At 41.7% G+C, this 12750-nt stretch overlaps 2 protein-coding genes across 3 annotated transcripts; both read left to right on the top strand.

The window, feature by feature from the left end:
- The first annotated feature begins 748 nt into the window (after positions 1–748).
- Positions 749–3401, top strand: LOC135488013 (very long chain fatty acid elongase 1-like). The gene is made up of 3 exons (XM_064772375.1): positions 749–1168; positions 1838–1982; positions 2231–3401. Exons 2-3 carry the CDS (start codon positions 1851–1853, stop codon positions 2816–2818), a joined length of 720 nt encoding a protein of 239 aa, XP_064628445.1. The 5' UTR covers positions 749–1168; positions 1838–1850; the 3' UTR covers positions 2819–3401.
- A 1757-nt stretch (positions 3402–5158) lies between these two features.
- LOC135499057 (very long chain fatty acid elongase 1-like) lies at positions 5159–9630 on the top strand. Of its 2 annotated transcripts, XM_064789700.1 has the most exons (4): positions 5160–5360; positions 6445–6485; positions 7780–7945; positions 8343–9630. In XM_064789700.1, exons 3-4 carry the CDS (start codon positions 7799–7801, stop codon positions 8925–8927), a joined length of 732 nt encoding a protein of 243 aa, XP_064645770.1. In that variant the 5' UTR covers positions 5160–5360; positions 6445–6485; positions 7780–7798; the 3' UTR covers positions 8928–9630. The 2 variants fall into 2 exon arrangements, with proteins under 2 accessions (XP_064645777.1, XP_064645770.1); XM_064789707.1 differs by lacking the exon at positions 6445–6485 and having other exon boundaries at positions 5159–5360.
- The last annotated feature ends 3120 nt before the right edge of the window (positions 9631–12750 follow it).

Raw genomic sequence — 12750 nt, 5'->3', positions numbered from 1 at the left:
ACAAATACAGTTTTCAGGGTCACAAATAGATCTCACAAATGTAAATCTGATTGTCAGCATTGAGTTAAATCAATTCAAAAGTTTAAAAAACAAAAGATAAAAAAATATATATCACAGCCTCATCACAGCCAGTGGGCTGCAGCCTACACCTAATGCTTATCAGCCCTAGTCTGCTGCACTAACTTATATTCTATCATGTCAATTACAGGCCTACACATGGGCTACACTATGCAGTAAGTACATGTAGGTCAAGGCATAGATTGGACTAGAGAGACTATACCGAAGACAATGATTGCAAGGCCCATGATGATGACTGACAGCAGTCTCATTTCACTGGCGTATGAACTTCAGTGGACTGCAGACCTTTTTGGAATGCATCCTTGGGTCAGTGCCAGTGCCAGTGCCAGTACCAGTGCCAGCCTCCCAGTGCCAGGTATTGAACCAACCCCCAATAAATACTAACATGGCGCGCACACCCATAATAGATTTTGTGATTCGAACTAAATCAAAGAGTCACGGTATCATGGATCACCAACTCATGGGTAAAAGGGCAGACCTACCAATAATATATAAGCTTACTACCAAATTTATGACTGAAAGCGGACAATGCAGCAAATGACGGGATCACCTCCGGAAGTTACATCTGGGAATCCCCAATAGTTATATCGGAAAGATGGCAGCACCCTGCTTTGTGATGTATATTCATGATAGTGATACGTGTTGGAGAATGTAGGTAAAGGGATGATCATACAGTTACACATGTCTGCCATGAGTCTGCGCCCAGGAGACGGACACGCAGATTACACGATTGGGATCATGGAAATTTAACCGACATGTAGAACTGATTCACTCTATTACCATGTACTATCTACAGACTATCAAAATGCAGACATGTCAAAACAACATATTCTGCTATTGTTGATATACGCCCGGGGATATAAGCGAGATTGTGGTAATAATAATCACTCGACCCTGACCTCTAGATCATTCATCAACCCAAACACATTTATGTATGCCACAAAGTAAAGAGGACGATCCAGTCCCGGCATCAGACGGCTGTAGACCGATATGGTCGTGGACGGGGTACTTATACATGTAGGTTAAGATTCATAGCTGGCTCGATAAATTCTGGAAAATTTGAGAAAGGACCATCTAATCGAGAACGCACGTGAGTAGAACCAGTCATACCTGTGATTTTATAGAATCGTCACTGTAGAAAGGACGAGCTCTGCTCGTGAATTTGAAGGATATCAATAAGGCAGCTGAGGCTATCGACCTACTTGTAATTCTATGCAAGCCAAGGCGTCGCGAGGGCTCCTGGCTGATTTTGCAGTATCGAACTACTGATGAGCAGTGTTTCAGAAGAGAGTTTTGAAGACGATCCACTTTTTATAGCAAATCTTTATTAAGACGGAACACAGCATGACTGAAATAAAATTAAGTGTCGTGATCCCTTTCGGGGGAGACTGACCTCTCGGGTTTCTATGTTTAGCTGAGATCGCTCGCCCATGACCACAACGCTTGTACGATATAACTAACTCGAATATGCAGTGGTACATTAAAATCTCACACCACCTCGCACACATGTAAGTGTTGAATCATAACCCAAGGAAAAAGTAAAGTGTCGAATACCGTTGATTGCGCTTCTACAAAGAGCGGGCAAATTTGGCAGAAGTACGACGAAAAGAAATGAAAAACACACTGAAATAGTTGTTGCGACAAAAACCCGAGGTCAAGGACACGACTGTGAGCCGCCTAAATCAGCCGCATATGATTTTGCGACTGCGGCTGGTCCTCGAGCAATTGAGCTTTGACTATAATAGACTCTTATTTTCAGATAATCAAAGAAAATGATCACGATCTGGGTTTTCTTTGAGATCGTGATGGGCATGCCATCTTTCATCACGTTCTGCTTCTACATGATGATGATATTCCTATCGCTGCTTTGGCAGAGAATAACCAAGCCCCTTGATATGCGACCTGTAAGTACGGCCACGGTACCGTATATGTACATGTAAAATCGTCCTTAGTCAACCCGCAGATATATACACGTGTATAGTTTGACACGATTCCGAAGAAGACGACGAAAATGCGGCAGAGCACAGTAGCAATGATTTTCTGGTCACTAATGTTAATGCATATCTGGCATTTGAGGTTAGTTAAGGTCCGTGACGACATGATTAGCCAACGAGTTGACTTGGTAAATTCTGTTTTCTTGTTGTACTTGCAGGTGCTTGTCGCATACAACTTCATCTGTAGTTTCCTGAGTTGCTGCACGTTCCTTGGCTTCATCTATTACGGCATCGTCAAGAGTCCATCACTGTACTACATGAAGTACGTTGAGGGTCTGAGTTCCGTTTACTACCTTTACTACCTCACCAAGAACATCGAACTAATGGACACAGTCTTCATGGTTTTAAGACACAAGCGGCGACAGATCTCATTCCTTCACGTCTTCCATCACAGCTCAATGGTCATGCTGAGTAACTATGCAGCCACAGTCACTCCGTGGCCCGCAATCGCACCTTACCTCGGCATGAACAGTTTCGTTCACATTGTCCTCTACTTTTACTACGGCTTGACAGCCCTGCAACCCGACAACCCACCTCAGTGGAAAAAGGCTTTAACCCAGCTGCAAATCGCCCAGTTTATGATTATACTAGTATTCACACTTTATGGTTACCAGTTCCATAAATTCTGCGTATACTCAATATTCTATCCACTAAGTATGATGATCCTTTTTTCTAACTTCTACTACGCTGCCTACCTTACACAACACCGGGAAAGGACTAAACCATTAAAAAGTAAAGATCCGTAACTATTTCATCTTTCACGAAAATTCATGAATCATTACATCACATTCGTGCCAGACGAGGCGCCGTGATGACATCAAGTCATGTAATAACATGTCCCGTGGTCATTGTCAATGGTCATCACACTGTATAATGTCCCAATGCATATTCATGCTATTCCCTCTCAGGCAAAAGTATCCATCCATGGATCATTGATGGGTCCATCGATGGATCTTTGATGGTTATCATCAAACCATGTTTTACATATACGTATCCCATAGATTCTACGTTGGTCAATGGCAAATCCACTGATTCTAATATAATTCTAATATCCCCCCAATTCTTACATAAGTTCTTCGATGGCCCTTCCAGAATTCTATGACGAATTCCATCCATGGATCAGTGATGGACCCATGATTGTAGATCGGACTGTATGTGGTTCAATCCATGTATATACATGTATGATGGAGATTCTCCATCATCGATCCATGGATGGAACCAACATGGGTCTTTGATGGAGATTCTCCATCAAAGATCCATGGATGGGCCCATGGATGAAGCGTTGATAATTAATCCCCGTCATAAATCCATGATGGACTTCTGCTTGTTATGATGCAACGAATAAAGAAACAATCGCAATTTTTTTTTAATTCTTAATTTGTCCTGTTTCGAGTCACTTAACAAATTGTTTAGAGAGGAGTGCGAAATCAAGGGTCAACGAGACATTAATAGGACTGCTACTGTATTGTACCAGTTCTGTATCAACAGCTGTTGCCATATTGTTTATACTAGGCTATAGGCCGGACTCATAATCGCGAGGTCTTGGGTTCGATGTTCGGAATATAAAGACCATCGCTATTTTGTGTCAGTGTCTGAGCGGTGTATAGGCAACCTTATGGTTATTGAGAAAGATTTTTCAAGAAAGAGAGGCGCAAAAAAAATCCCTCCAACTAAATCTTGATGTGCAAATCATTGGCAAGGCTACATCAGGGGCGGATGTACGATTTTGTACACGGAAGGGGATGCAGTCAGGACCAAGGGCAAAAGGACAAGCCCCTCAAATTTTGCAGCGGAGTCCGACGACCCGAACTGTTTATCTCCCTACGTTTCCAAGATTCTGATCTCCTTCCAAAATATCTGGATGCACCATTGCCTTGAATTGTGCTGCCTCTACATTTTAGCTGCCCGATTTAACAACGGTCGACCAGTGATATTATGTACAATGGCGGATCCAGAAATTTTAAAAAGGGAGGGGCTTATGAGGCGCCATTTGGGAATTGAATTATTTGCCAAAATTATTTCGTCGTTTTAGATTATAAATGATCATGTTGGACTTTAATACATAGTTGTATTTCATTACTTTGAACAGTTATTTTCTATTCAATCCTGCATTATTTATTGGACACCACAAGACTTTGACATGCTAATGGCACGGACGCCCACTCACTGCTAACCTTGTTTCCAGCTATTGTTCCGAAGTGGACAGGTAGAATTTTAATTCATCAGATACCCAAATGGCGACTCATAATGGCACAGCCCCTCCCAGTAAGATTTTACATTGCTCTTGGGCCTTTATCGGAATTAGTCCAACGCCTCTGAAACGCTGTCCTCGATGCATATGGAACCGGCTTGTGCGCTCCGCAAATGAGTAACCTGCGATTAATCATGATCGCTAGACCAGTCACAGAGTTTCCCGCAAATGACTCCACCGGGAATCAAGATGTATTTATCGCATGAGGCTCCCATTTTTCACCGCAAACAAGCGATCCGTGTATATTGCTACTCTCAATGAGCTACAATAAGAATCACATCTGTTTGGTATTCGGCCAGGTTCCAGCGATGACTGATTTCTGTCACAGACACCTACAATGAAAACGGCAAGGTAACGAAATATTGTCGCATGCGATCGTGATTTGATGTCGCAGCGACGGAAATCGCTCGTTTGTGGTGCATCATAAACATTCAAGATAGTTAGAGACAGAGTGTTGGACGTTTCAAAATACTTAAAGGGGATATGGAGTCGTCCATCTTCCTTCTCTTAAAATTAGAGGGCCCTAGGGGTGTCGCTCAAATTGGACCCTGTTGCACGCATCCCGACCTTTTGCCAAAGTAAATCCATATACCTTTTGTACAACGGTTTAGCATGGTTTGTCACAAGATAAAGCAACGATTTGGTTTTTCTTCATAGGCTTGTCTGATGTGCACTCGCCTGACTGAATATCCCCTTTAAGTGTTCAGTATACATGTATAGATGGCCACATGCAGCATACATGTTGGACCTTAAAATTAAATCGATAAAATTAATAATGATGTGCGGCTGAATGGGTTGTGCTGAATAGACTATTGAATATTTACCATAGTGATGAAGTGAAATATTCGTGCGGTGAACTCGATCCACGGGAAAGCTTTTGTAACATTTTCAATATATTACCGCTAACATTTGCATGCATGGGTTTGCATGTGTACTGAGGTAAACACCGTTGTAGAATGGGCTCACTCTTGGCGTTAGCTTGCGACGGAGTTGGGGCGGCATCACGAAAAGATAATTTGTTGGCTCGCTAAAATAAGGTAAGAAAATGCACATAGACATACCATTAATCTAGCATGAAACACAACAGTGGGGTATGCCTTGTATGTACTGGTTCCACATGCGGTCACTCTTGACCAAATGCATGCATGGTACGTGGGCCGGGAGGAGACATAAAGAAGAAATATGCGGCCGGTACAATACCTGTCGCATATGTTCACCTCCCGCAAAAGTACCTCCCTCAAATACTTTTCATAAATCTTGCAGTAAAATTCTATGTGATAGATTTGATGGTAAAAATTGAGTAGGCCCCGGGAAGACTTTGCGTGAGAGCATCCATAGACCATCGAACACAGCAATGTCAACCGAGTCTCCCCATTTTAGAAATAATGTGAAAAATGGACTCGACATACATGTTAGAAGTACTAAAGTATTTATCGCCATATACTGCCAATACAATGTAGTTGAAACTTCAATTTTACGGTCGGAAGAACCTGTTTCTATGGCTACACGTATAGTCCTATCAGAAAGTAAATGTCCACAGGTTTTTTAAATATCACAGGGATAGAATAAGATAGTTGAATGCGGTTTTCAGCAGAGAATGGTATATCCAGTTGGCCAGCTAATACTGTCTCTTCATTATGTAACAGGCAATTTTTACAATGTCAGAAAATCTGAAAATCGTACACCATTTTCAGCGGTTTTTGATATGCAGCGGCGATTTGGAGATGCAACTTTATGCTAATATACTTCTGGTCTAAGGTTATGGTATGATTCTTATTGGCGAGTGTTGTTTTATACATAAACTACTAACCCTTTCAATATGGCCATGCTAATTTAATCAGAGATTTTACGACATTCATAGACTGTGAGATGCATATAATATGAAGATGTGTGAATTTGATAACTAACTGAGTCACATGAATCTGAGCTGGCATTGCATAACTCGCTGCTACATGTCTCGAGATGTTGAGATACTAGGCTGTAAACACACCAGAATCATCGATTTTTTCATCCGCATTGATTACGCGCGATCAGAAAGAGAGAGTTCAAAACGTATAGAACAGATAATGGTATTGCGAGTAATTGCATGAAATAGTCAGGTTGTTCTGCGTGTCGTTTCAGATAATTCTGACAATTTTGAGGACTGCTCGCGCAGCATACTGGTAAGGATCTGTCAATTTCCCGCTTCATTTTACATTTTCACCCCATGAGAAAATTTAACTTCTCGTGTTCTGTTTAAAATTCCGGCGTGGATCACCTAGCCGGATTAAGTCATGTCAGTTGACCAATTTTCTAGTAAAAAACGAGACAATGTTTACAGTGACAGGCCACAGCGTAGCAGCCATAATGTTTCTGAAATATTACCTAACCCTGAGGATAGAACACCTGGTCTTCCCCTCCTGGCACGCACATCCAATTGCCATGGAAAGATTGATTTTTTGATGATGTACTACACAATACAATGATATGTGGCAGACATAACTTACTCACGGCTCTAAAACCTCGAATACGAGTATACACACTCAGTGCTACGGTTTCATAACTAGTATATACCAGGTAAGTAATGCAGATTACTCGATCTGCGCAGTGCCTCAAGCGAACGATATCTTACTTGTAGATTGAATCAATTTCCTTTTCTTTCCGAGTTGGGGGTTTTTACCGCAAGTTTGTGGTAAGATCAACCATGCACATTCATAAATGTAATTTGGTACGTTGGCACCACAGGCGGGGAAAATGTGGTGGTCAATTCGATAGCTACATGTATAGATTGATATTGAAATGTAGATTGATACCAATTGTGTTCTGTTGAAAATGTACATTTGAATATATTACAACTGATTAGGTGACATCGCCCGATTCAGTGACCCAATCGAATAAGTGACACAGAATCAACCGATGAAGTGATCTCCTTTCCAAGGGGGTACACACGAGTTGCCACTGGGTCACTTATTCGGGCGATAGTCACCTAATCGCTTGTAACCGGCCCTTTTAATAATTCAGACAACCGCTGGCACGGGTCATACCGAGCCGGATTTCGAACTCACAAACGCACTTGGAAAGTGCGAATTATGAAATACATGAAATGTCATTAGGATTGGCTAGGCGCCTTTTGAGATACAGCGCTCTGAATTTGTGCGTTACATTTGGTCTTAAAGAGAGTATTGATGAGGTATTCGACACTGCATTTTTTTACACATCATTTTTATTTTGCAATAAATCTAATTCTCAAGTTGTTGCCATAGACTGGATATCTTTGTAGTCATTAACCCTTGAATTTCGGCGCGTTTTTATCCACCCGATGTATATGCGTACATGTACGTCTACACAACGGCATTGTTAATATTTATAGTCAGTGCGCATTTACACAACTAAATATTAAAGTTTGAGGCTACTTTTTCAAACTTTTTGAGCAAGCGGAGGCCTTTAAAATCCCATCTGCACATTTGATATTTTCAGAGAAACACTTGCAGTCAGAATGGCTGAGAATAACACCATTACGTTAACCATCTTCCTCAATACAGTGGTTGGTTTGCCGTCCTTTAAAACGTTCTGTGCCTACATGTTTCTGGTGCTGATGTCGCCTCTGTGGCAGGCCATGACCAAGCCAGTATTCGTCAGACCGGTAAGTCGGGGTAATCATTAATAGGCAGTATTCGGTAGGAGTAGTATTCGTTTAGGGGATCAAAGAAGGTGCAATAGCTGAACAGCGTCTTAAATGCATCTCACCCCATCCCGTTCGAATTTCTGATCTTGCTAGTTATTTGATGCCGTGTGTCGACTCGGGCCTAAGTAATTTGATAAATACTTTAGATACCTCATTGTCAGTATTGGTTGTCTCACAGAACAACGCTCGGGTCGCGGGAGAGGCATGGTATTTTGCCAAGACCTCAGCTATCGAATCGGTTGTGGCCACCATTTTAGCTCCACCCTTGCGGTGTCAGGAGAGACAACAATGCCTCCAGTCCAGTATCTATTCTTTAGGCGAAGTTTCCTCAACATTTCCCTTCTCGACTCTTCAGGTACTAGTTGTGTACAACTTCATCTGCTGTTTTGTAAGCATCTGCACCTTCCTCGGATTTGTCTATTTCGGTTTCATCAAAAGTCCGTCAATCTACGATATGAAACCCGCAGAGGGCTTGGGAAAAGTGTACTACCTGTACTACTTTACGAAGAACTTAGAACTGATGGACACTGTCTTCATGGTGCTTAGACATAAACAACGCCAGATCTCCTTCCTACACGTGTTTCATCACAGTTCCATGGTAATGCTGAGTAACTTTGCTGCCGCCTACACCCCGTGGCCGGCAATAGCTTTCTACCTCAGCATGAACAGCTTTGTCCATATCTGTCTCTACATCTATTACGGGATGGCCGCCATGTGTCCTGACGACCCACCTCAATGGAAAAAACAAGTCACCCAACTTCAAATAGCCCAGTTCTTGATCGGATCTTGTTTCGGCGTCTACGGGTATCTCAACCATAGTTTCTGCATCTATTCCATTCTGTATGCACTTATCATGACTGTGTTATTTTCAAACTTTTACTACCATTCCTATGTCGGTAGACCCGTGGATCTTGGGAGAAAAAAAAGCAAAGCGGAATAGAGAGATAGTTTTGTCATTGGCTTGTATATCACTGTATCACTGTATCACTACATACAGCAGAAATCAAACATCGTTCATTGTATTGAATTGGTTTTCTCCAAGAAGCACATGCTATGTCACTGACATTTTTATCCATAATACATTCACGATTCGTACTGGACAAAAAGGCGACTTAATCAAAAATAAGGTAAAAAAATTGGTATATACTCTCAACTCGGCTCTATAATTAAGACCAGGTTGATAATACCGCCCAATACCACATTTATGATGTTTATTCACAAGGATACTCATCCAGGTTAGAGGTGTTAGGCCTATACAAATTCTCGTCAGACTTCATTGGTTGGAATCGTGATTTTGGGTAATCCTACATGGGCGGGCAAGAAATATATGACCTGGTCTTATACAGCCGAGTTGAGAGTATATTGTATGTTTGGACCACCTACTGTAGTCACATATAGCTTCAAGAAATCCATATAATTTTGAATACACTATAATTAGCCATTATATGTTTTAGCAAGCAAATTGTTCCAGATGAAGAACCAACGTGCTCTATGTTATCAGCAGTGTATGATACACTAAACAACGTGCAAGGGACATGTAGTTTTGATTCATGTGTCTATCACCATCCGAATAAATTAGATGGAGGCTACGTCACCTATTTCGATTTCGCTCTCGTTTATTAAATAAATTTCTCTTTCTACATTATCTGCTTCTCCTGATTATATTTTCAAATATGTAGGAATGGATGAGGTCAAGTATTGGGTTTAACCAGATTTTAAAACCGGTTTTAAGAAAGTTTTAGGCTAAAACTGGTATTTGACCTCCCAACATGTTTTTGGTTAAAACTGTCTTGAAACTGTCTTTAGACAGATTTAAGACAAGTTTGAAAACTCTGATAAAACTTTGGAAGTTTTAATCTGAACAGAGAGCTAAAAGATTTGTAAAATGCACTACCAAATGTACATGGTCGGTTTTAAGTCTTAGGACTTAAGACTGTGCTGAGGTCAAATATCAGAATAAAACCAGCAGTCATGTTTGCTCTACCTGTAATAGCTGCTGTTGCTCAGCAAAGAGGAGACAACTTTGTAAGAAAGCCTGCCTTCAGCGGAGAACCAATTGAGAGGCATTTGAGACTAAACCAGCGCATGATGCATGAGAACTGATTCAGCAAATTCTTGAGTTTTAGCCTGGTTTTATATTAGTTTTTATTCCTCCGCTTTAGGGAAAGCGGAGGCATTATGTTTTCGGGTTTTCCGTACGTCCGTACGTCCGTACGTCCGTACGTCCGTACGTCGGTGCGTCCCGACCAAACTTTTGGTGTCCGTTAATTTAACGGAGAACGATTGAGCAGATTGATTACATTTTTGGATGGTACATTTGTACATACTGGGGGAACGTTGCTTTCGAAACTCGGCGTCATCGGATGACAAGTATGACCGCCATGGCAGCCATCTTGATTTTGGTGTCCGTTAATTTAACGGAGAACGATTGAACAGATTGATTACATTTTTGGATGGTACATTTGTACATACTGGGGGAACGTTGCTTTCGAAACTCGGCGTCATCGGATGACCAGTATGGCCGCCATGGCAGCCATCTTGATTTTGGTGTCCGTTAATTTAACAGAGAACCATTGAGCAGATTGATTACATTTTTGGGTGGTACATTTGTACATACTGGGGGAACGTTGCTTTCGAAACTTGGTGTCATCGGATTACCAGTATGGCCGCCATGGCAGCCATCTTGATTTTGGTGTCCGTCAATTAAGCGGAGAACGATTGAGCAGATTGATTGCATTTTTGGATGGTACATTTGTACATACTGGGGGAACGTTGCTTTCGAAACTTGGTGTCATCGGATTACCAGTATGGCCGCCATGGCAGCCATCTTGATTTTGGTGTCCGTCAATTAAACGGAGAACGATTGAGCAGATTGATTGCATTTTTGGATGGTACATTTGTACATACTGGGGGAACGTTGCTTTCGAAACTTGGTGTCATCGGATTACCAGTATGGCCGCCATGGCAGCCATCTTGATTTTGGTGTCCGTCAATTAAACGGAGAACGATTGAGCAGATTGATTACATTTTTTGATGGTACATTTGTACATACTGGGGGAACGTTGCTTTCGAAACTCGGCGTCATCGGATGACCAGTATGGCCGCCATGGCAGCCATCTTGATATTGGTGTCCGTCAATTTAACGAAGAACGATTGAGCAGATTGATTACATTTTTGGATGGTACATTTGTACATACTGGGGGAACGTTGCTTTCGAAACTCGGCGTCATCGGATGACCAGTATGGCCGCCATGGCAGCCATCTTGATTTTGGTGTCTGTTAATTTAACGGAGAACGATTGAGCAGATTGATTACATTTTTGAATGGTACATTTGTACATACTGGGGGAACGTTGCTTTCGAAACTCGGCGTCATCGGATGACCAGTATGGCCGCAATGGCTTTAGTTACATCATAGTAAGAACATGTTATCCATTAAAAAAAGTGTGTGCTGGCAAAAAGGTTTCATCATGGCCATGGCCTAATTCTTTTGTTAAGCCATTTATCACTTATGCGTCTATTCTAACTGCACCCTAAAACAATATTACAACAACTGCAGTTGTTGTAATATTGTTCACCATCAGATTCACCATCATGCTTTTATGTCAAGAACAGTTACATTGCCATACTATTTTCCCACGTTTGATAGACACCATGGCTCAGCTGCAATGCTTAGCGGAGGCATCAACAGTGATTGCGAGCAATCACTTACTCTCTAGTTATCTAAGGTTTTATCTCGGTTTCAATCTAGTCTTAATCCTAGGGCAGTTTCATGTGGTCAAATTAAGACAGAGAGTTGGTTTTAAACCGGGATAAACTTGGTTTTAACTCGGTTCGTTTTAACTCGGCTAGTGACATCAGGGGTAGGCCTATACGGACCTTACCAAGCCTAGGTCACTAACCGGTCACTAGGCCTACCCGGAGGACGTTTGGGTTTTTCCCAAATATGGAATATTAAAACGGATCTGCGACTAATTCCTAAAAATTATTTTGTATATATGATGCTCTGTTTAAGCTTGGAAGATAAGACAAACATTCACTCGGGAATCACTAAAAAATGTGTCCGCTGAGAACTGGTGACATCACGAAAATAAGGAATTCGTTCTCATTTTTCATCTCCAAACCCACCTAAAACCTTCGGTAATAAATCTTCTTATACGTTTCTTGTCATGCTTAAGATTATGTACGGATAAGTGCCAGCCGGTACTGCATGATGTAGTCAATCTTCTCTGTGTCACCCTGTATGATCACATCGCTTCGTAGTTCAATTAGGCCCCGTAGGGTGGCGTAGTAAGCGGAGCGCTGATTGGTGCATATCATGGGTGTGTGGTGGGCGTGTCGTGACGTGCATGCCCATATTTAGGAGATCAGTAATGTACACTGTACGCTGCCCGATTTAACAACGGTCGACCAGTGATATTATGAACAATGGCGGATCCAGAAATTTTAAAAGGGAGGGGCTTATGAGGCGCCATTTGGGAATTGAATTATTTGCCAAAATCATTTCATCGTTTTAAATTATTAATGATCATGTTGGACTTACATAGTTGTATTCCATTACTTTGAACAGTTATTTTCTATTCAATCCTGCATTTTTATTGGACACCATAAGACTTTGTCATGCTAATGGCATGGACGCCCACTCCCTGCTAACCTGGTTTCCAGCTATTGTTCCGAAGTGGACAGGTAGAATTTTAATTCATTAGATACCCAAATGGCGACTCATAATGGCACAGCCCCTCCCAGTGAGATTTTACATTGCTC

This window comes from Lineus longissimus, chromosome 1, assembly GCF_910592395.1.
Source record: "Lineus longissimus chromosome 1, tnLinLong1.2, whole genome shotgun sequence".
NCBI lineage: Eukaryota > Metazoa > Nemertea > Pilidiophora > Heteronemertea > Lineidae > Lineus > Lineus longissimus.
This window is presented reverse-complemented; position numbering and strand designations above follow the sequence as displayed.